This window comes from Ruditapes philippinarum, unplaced genomic scaffold, assembly GCF_026571515.1.
Source record: "Ruditapes philippinarum isolate M1 unplaced genomic scaffold, ASM2657151v2 ctg1067_1_1_1_1, whole genome shotgun sequence".
Lineage (NCBI taxonomy): Eukaryota > Metazoa > Mollusca > Bivalvia > Venerida > Veneridae > Ruditapes > Ruditapes philippinarum.
In genome coordinates, this window is record NW_026867088.1 from 375,079 (window position 1) to 383,134 (window position 8,056).

General features: G+C 33.3%; 1 protein-coding gene across 1 annotated transcript; it reads left to right on the top strand.

Annotated features, from left to right (window-relative positions):
* Nucleotides 1-3,774: 3,774 nt before the first annotated feature.
* On the top strand, nt 3,775-4,388 carry LOC132734794 (uncharacterized). Its single transcript, XM_060721648.1, has one exon. The coding sequence runs from the start codon at nt 3,848-3,850 to the stop codon at nt 4,337-4,339; it is 492 nt and encodes a 163-aa protein (XP_060577631.1). The 5' UTR covers nt 3,775-3,847; the 3' UTR covers nt 4,340-4,388.
* The last annotated feature ends 3,668 nt before the right edge of the window (nt 4,389-8,056 follow it).

An 8,056-nucleotide genomic window follows, 5' to 3' on the forward strand; every position in this document is an offset into this window, starting at 1 on the left:
CCAATATGGACAATCATCCTATAAGGTTTGAACATTGTGGGCGACATGGAACTTAAGTTATGCTCCGGAAACTGTTTTCAGTTTTAAGGTAATAGTGACCTTGAGCTTTGACCTTTTGACCCCAAAATCAATAGGGTCTTCTACCCAATATGGACAATCATCCTATGAAGTTTGAACATTGTGGGCCAAATGGATGCTCCGGAAACCTAATTGCAAACGGACGGACGGACGTACAGACGGGCGGACGGACAGACAGACACACGGACGCCAGGGTGTATAACATAATATGCCCTTTCGGGCATATAAAAATGGCGTATCTCCGGATTACATGTCTGAACACTTTATTTCGCAAGATTCCATACATAATTATAGTACAAGACTTAGTCAAAAGGGTTGGTATTGTCTACCTAGGGTCAAATGTCAGGGTTCTAAATCCTTTGCTTTCTCTGGTATTAAATTATAGAATGATTTACCTGTAGAGATAACGGAGATCAACAGGTTACAAAGTTTTAAGGTTGCCATCAAAAGTCATCTTATGAACAGTATTTAATTTATTTTTTACCGTGTTTTAACATATTTCGGCTCAGGATTTTAAATTGTCTGCTATTTATCTTTTTACAATTTTAGTAATGTGTTTTAAATCCTAGCTGTTAACAGGAGTATCATTAACTCAAGATTTGACCGTGATATACATTTTTATGATTTATTATTATTTTTAAACATGATTATATTTAGGTCTGCCTCTCTATGTCATGCCGCCAATACAAAGGACCACAATGGACATAAGAGCTTTTTTGCCCCTTTTTGTGTTATCCTTGGTTTTGATGAGCATGTCATAGTTTTCTCGTATGTGATATAGTATTTAATAATGCTCATTATTTTATCCTATGTTATATTGTCAACTATGTATATGCTTCCTTTGCCGAAATAAATATATCTATCTATCTATAGATAGAACTTAAGATATTTCCAACTTGCCGTTTAAGGTTAACCATTATTCATTTTCTAAGTGTTTAAAAGGGCAATAACTTGGTAAATATGAAAGCCAGAGTTATGTAACTTGCCCAGATCATTTACTTTGTATTGATTAGTAAGTGTGTAAACTTAGAAGCCATTGGTACAGGTAGAACTTAAGAAAATCCAACTAAAATAAATCCAATTTGCCGTTCTAGGTTAACCTCGTACAGACAGACGGACAGATGGACGGTTCAATCACTATATGCCCGGGGGCATAAAATCATTTATGTATAATTATGTATTAACCTTTTCCCTTATATAAGCGTGTTTCGACGGCTTTTTGCCCCCCCCTTTTTTGAGACCCCAAACATTGAAAAAATGCCCTTTTTAGGCCCATAACACTGGTTTTCGTTTGAGAAATGCTGTTTTTACTCTATCTCAATTCATTGAGAAGTTACGGCACTTTGAAATCAGTTTTGATTGAAAAAAAAAAACAATGCAAAATAGTGATTTTTTGCAATTTTGAGAGGTTCCCCCGTTGCCATGGTAACAGGAATTTTACGATTGAGCATGCTGTTACATGGGCTATGGTGTAGTCAACATTTGTGCCAAGTTTCATCAGTATTGAAGCATTTTTCATAGTTTCATAGCAGTTTGAACTTGTTACAGGAGGCTTTTCAATGAAAACGGCCATTTTTCGCAATATGCTCATGGGGTAAAAGGTTAAGTTATAGTAAAAAATAACATTTGTTAACATAAATTCCAAGATCAAGGGAAATAATTCTAGAAATAGTCACGATAGAGTTATGAACCTTGTCACACAACATGTGTGTAATGATAAGAAATATATATTTGAAGTTTGAAGTCGATACCTTAAAAAGTAAAGAAGTTATAATAATTCTTAAAGAAAATCCTAAGTTCAAAGAGAGATAAATCTGTAAAAAATTCTTCAAGAGTTATGAACATTGTCACATAAAATGTAATTGATGATAAGAAATAAGTATTTGAAGTTTGAAGTAGTTACCTTGAAAACTAAAAAATGTTATAGTAAAAAATAACATTTTTCTAGTAAAAAAATCTAAGTTTATGGGGAGATAATTCATGCAATATTAGTGCTAGAGTTATGAACATTATCACATATGATGTGGATGATGATAAGGTACATATATTTGAAGTATTAAGTTGATCCCTTCAGAAATAAATAAGTTACAGTAAAAAATAATATTTTTTAAGGAAAATTCTAAGTTCAAGGGGAGATAAATCTGAAAATATTGGTGCTAGAGTTATGAACCTTGTCACAAAAGATGGGGATGATAATAAGGTATATATATTTGAAGTATTAGGTTGATTATTTAAGAAAAAAAAGAAGTAACAGTAAAAAATAGTATTTTTTAAGGAAAATTTTAAGTTCAAGGGGAGATTATTCTTAAAATGTTGGTGCTAGAGTTATGAACCTTGTCACATAAGATGTGGTTGATGATAAGGATCATATATTTGAAGTTTGAAGTTGATACCTTAAGAAATGACAAAGTTATAGTGAAAAATATTTTACTGCACTGAAACAAATTGGCTCCAGTAACGCTGTTGGAATAAAACCAGGGTTTATCTGGGACACCCGTGGACCATAATCCGAATGAAGGCTTGTTTGTTGGTTGGACATCCATAGGGCTGGTTTTGGAAAATGTGGACGGTCTCAAGATTGGCAGCTTATCGTAACCAGTCATTTTCAAGTAGATGCAAGCTGGTGATAATTTTTCGTGTTCCCTCCAAGGTTCGTCCGTGGGTTCCCATGACGCCAGATTCACACCACAAGCAAAACAAGTCACTTTGTCCGCAGTGCCAGTATAGTAAAACCCGGCTTTTGCCAATGCTTCTTTACTTGGTCTTATTTGTTTGGACCAATGTTCAACGTGTTTAGTCGATCTTCATAAAACATCATGTCGCAATTTTGCAAATATATACTTTTATGGGTGTATCTTTTACCATTCCTGAGATATTGGGGTTTAGAATTTAGTACTTTACCGAAAGAGTTCTGTCCGTTAAAATGAAAGTTATTTCCCTTGTTTGTAGTGATTTAAACTTTGAACTTCCAAAACTCAGTCATTTCTTCACCGATTTTCAGCATCTTTGTGTCATATCATATCAATTTTTTCTCAGCAATCCATTGAAGGGTATATTGAACGCATTTAATTATCATGGTGGTCGGAAATTACGTATTTTGCAGTTTTAGCTACGTTTAAACTTGTTCGTAACACGTATCAAGCTTAATTTGTGAATGGTTAACTTGAAATCCGCTCTGAATTGCTTAAACATGACGTAACTGATTGGTTTAAATTTTATAAAAGACATTCTAGGGACGAACAATCATTCATTTCATGAACAACTTCATCATGAAACCTACGTTTACACTTTCGGCACATACCGTCGAAAAACACTTGGATGTATATAACTGGATTGCCTCTGTGTTTTGTTATGAATATATTACGTACAGTGCTATCCAAACGTGTTTACATAATCCTGACACAGAGAAAAAGCATGGCAAACGTTTTGAACTGACTAAAACTTTCAGTTACGATATTGGACTTTTGGGGCATACCAATAAACCAAGCAATAAGATCAAAGTGATATTAACCAAGACAAAAAAGGTAATTTTTGTAATAACTGCTTATCCAGTTGTCTAATGATTTGATTGACAAGACATGTTTGGACATGATTTTCTATAATAAGATCATGACGAAAGTAATCAACCAATCAGGCAAAAGATTGCATCATACAACAGCCAATCAGATGCAAGAGGAGAAAGTGGACCAATCAGAAGAGACTTTGATCTATAAAAAGACGGTGTAACGATTACGAAGGTCATTAGAGTTCTGACACTCGAACAAGAAACATGGCAAGCTACAGATGCAAGTACAGTCTCGGTAATGAACGTTACGTGCAAGTGAATGAATGGAAAGGTGAGCTGAGAGTAGACTTAAGGGAATGGCAGGGAGATAAACCAACGAAGAAGGGCATCAGCTTAACGTTGATGAGATGGAAAAATGTTGTGGACGCAATGGAATTTGTGGATCAATCGCTAGGAAATAAACAAGTGTACAATGCTCATCTTGGAGGAAACGTGTACATGTCGATTAAAGCTGGGTGTGTTTGCGTCGATATTCGACAAAACTGGAAGCCTAAGGACGATGTCGTGCCAACTAAGAAATGTTTGTGCCTTAGACCAGCAGAGTACGTCAAATTGAAAGAATTAATACCTGACATTGGGAAAAATCTACCGGAACTGGACTCTGTAGTGCCCTGTTACTTACAAAGCGATCATATGAATCAGATGGGAGCGTTACAGTGCTCAGAATGCAACCCGAACGATTTCATGAATTGGTAAAGTCACGTGATCATGTTCTAAAAATAGTAACCAATGACAAACCGTTTCTTCTTCTCTTAAAAATAACCACCAATCACTGACAATTGAATACGTTTATAAGGAAAATTTACAAACGAAAGTTGCAACATTTTCTACAAATTGTAATCCTTATTTCAAGCAGTCCTGTTTGCAATAAGTAAACATTTCGCTGACCGGGACCCTTGAAAAGTAAATATTAAAACCTTTTCTGGCTAGAAAGTAAATAATAACACCTCGGCCGGCTAAGGTTGTTTGCTGATGAACAATGACAAAAATAAGTGAACCCTAAAATGTTAATTTCATGTATAAACTTGTAAGATCTTGTCCAGTCTTGTTTGACGTCCTTAGTTACCATTACGTTTCATTCATATTACTTGCATATTTTTTTCATTTTAACTATGAGTTTAAATTATATATGTGGTCAAGTTGCAGCATTCATGTTAAGCTGTATGACAATAATAATTTGTTTTACGATGAAGTTCGGTGATGTTTTAAATTTATTGGTAATGGATGGTACGGGACCATATCACTTTGGTGAGTTGTTTAGCAATTTATTTATGTATGTATTCTTTGAATTAGTTCATTCTTTTTGAAATATACAGAATTTCGCTGTTTTATTTTCAAGTTGTAAATATAAATTCATTTTTTACTCCTGTAGCAGTTGTTGTCATTATTGCACCGATTTGAGTATGCCGGTCTCTTCAGTCCGTCTTGTCTGTAACATAATTTATTTATATCATATCTCCATAACCCTTTACCAAATGTGAATGAAACTTATTATATAGAGGACATTTCTTTACTGTTAAATCCGTCCACGAACTAACATTAAGAAATGCCAATTTTAATGTATCGCAGATCTCTTTAGATAAATTGTTTTTATTTTCAATGGTTCAAAACAAAAAGGACTTTTTCCTGTTTTTTTTTCTTACAGGAGAATGTCGTGTGACAATACGAAATGGCAGTTAGACACGTGTAGTTAAGCCATTACAGATAATGTCCTATAATCCAGCAGATCAAGTGACAATAGAGAGTTCGAGTTAGCAATTGCTTTTAAGACTGGCAACTTCAATAAAAAAGTAAGTCAATTTGTAGTTTAATACGTAAGTTTATGTTTGAATGCGTTGTGGTATTAAATTTATAAATATTTTATAAACTGAACAATTTAAAAAATTGAGGTTTCTGTTTTCTATTTCTGTACCAGATATGGCTATTCTAATGACACTGTTTAGAACTTGACGTGTGGAGTAAACAGATACATCAACATTGTTTTGAAAAGAGGCAACGGTTTAGTAGATTGGATACATGTAAAAGGTTACCAACAGGGGACAGACATTGTAATTTATGAGAATGAGCACGTATCTGCAGTTGACGTTATTGGAACGTTTTTACATGAATTTGCTCATTTTGTTACTTCTGACATACATGATGATCACGGATATAAGTTTTTAACTACATGTAGTATGATAATGACCCTTGTAGAAAACCTAGTAGTTAGAAACGTGCAGTTTTGTGCGTCAAAATCTGGAAGTAATATGAAAAATGTAGGGGAAAAGCAAGAAGTAAACAAATATCATAGGTTTTAAAAGAGACAAATTTAAATTGTTTTGGTTTAAAACATATTTCTCCTTACTTCGTTTTCTCCTCAATATATGTTGGGGATAAAACAAATGTGAGCTTGAATCAATCAAAAAATAAATTGTAGATATTAAACAGCATTCATTAGAACTCATTAGAATTTTATTTATACTGATGTTTGTTTTAACCTTTTTTTCATTGGTAATAGTTTAGTCAGCTCCGTATACTTCCGGGAGATTAAAAATAGAACGATGATGTCATTCTAAACATAGACGGATGATGTAAATCTAAAAATAGAACGATGATGTCATTCTAAATATAGAATCTATGAAAATGTTATAGTTTTCAGAATGAAAAGGAATCTGTGATTGAAATATGTGAGATAATGAACAAGAAGTAAGAGAAGGAAATCCCAATTATGTGTTAGTAATTGCAATGTTGTGTTGTCATTACCATGAAAAATGCTCATGAATGAGAGTTTTCTACACAGGACCGTATTAAGATAAAACTTAGATGTAGACTGAATACCAACAGACTTGTTTCGCTCATAAGAATTTCAGAGAATGGCACTGACATTAAACTGTGACTTTCCCAACCTATTACAAAGGAAGTCTAAGTGTGAAAGAAAACTTTACAGTCTCTGATATTGTACTAAGAATCTGTTACAGGTTGATTGACTGAAAATGCTAGAGGGTATTTCTGTTAGAAAGAAATTGTGTTTTTCAAAAGTGCCAGTGAATATTTGTTTGTTTCTACTTAAACTGTAAGTGCATATATTAACACATTAAATACATGTACTTTAAGGAAGAAAAATTTAAAATAATGACCATTAAATACATGTACTTTTAAGAAGAAAATTCTAAAATGATGATAGAACAGCACTTTTAGTTTCAGTATTTATGATGTACAAGGGCTTAATTGTCAGTCTGTAGATTAATTTGAGTGTTAGCCATGTTTATTTACCTGTTTGACTGATATACATGCTTAAGCGCACTTTTTCAGTATTTGTGATGTTCAATAGCTTTGTATGTTTGTAGATACAAGAAAATGTACGAAAAACGTTGTATTCACTTTCATGATGACATGTTGGACTGGTGTGATAAAGCACTGTTTTTCAGTATTTTTGAGGTACAAGGGTTAAAATGAGTTTGTAAAAGTGTTTATTTAGTGTAATTTGACTAAGTATGTTTAGAATTAGGACAGCAGATCATTTAACAATATTTGTAATATATTGAAACTAAAATTGTTACACATATTTATTGTTTACAATAAACTGTCATATACAAGCATTTGTTTTTATTTCCATTTGGCCATCATGAACTTAAATCTTATAAATATTTATAAATGTACCCACTTCTCCGTGTTCACAATAACGTCTTGAAAGGAAAAGTAACTTATCTCTAAAAAATAGGACAAGCGTGATCCCTGGCTATAATTTGAACAATCTTGGTGGAGGTTCACTAAGCAGTTTTTCATTCAAAATATCACATCTCTAGCCTTCATCAATTTAGAGAAAAAGATTTTGTTTTAACGTTTTTACTATATCTTTATAATGAGAATCAATGACCTCTAGCTTGGGGCCAATTTTGGCCAAGTGGTTTAGGAGGAGAAGTTGCTTAAAGAAATTGCTGACGTACACACCCAGGGACGACGGAAAAAGCTTACATTGAAGACATTGTCCTCAGGTGAACTTATAATATTATTTTAAAAACCCCAAATAGCCAGAGCTTAGATACTAAGCATGAAATATCTTCTAGTAGGTGTCTACCAAATATATTCAAATAAAAGCCCTTGGGTCAAAATTGGGGGTGGATTGATTTTCCTGATATGCATATGGTAAACACTGGTATTCAGCACTTCTTTTTTTTAGTTATTGTCCTTTTTTAATTTTCATATTTCATTTTTGTACGGGCCATTTCTTCTAAACTATACAAGCTATGGGCATGAAACTTTCAAGGATAGATCCCATCGAGATAAAGTGCAGTGCATAAAAACCGATACTCTGTACATCATGATTTTTGAGCTATTGCCCATTGTTAATTTTCTTACTTTATTTTTGTCCAGCCATTTCACCTAAATTATAAAAGCTTTGGACTTGAAACTTCATAGGATGATAGATCTCAT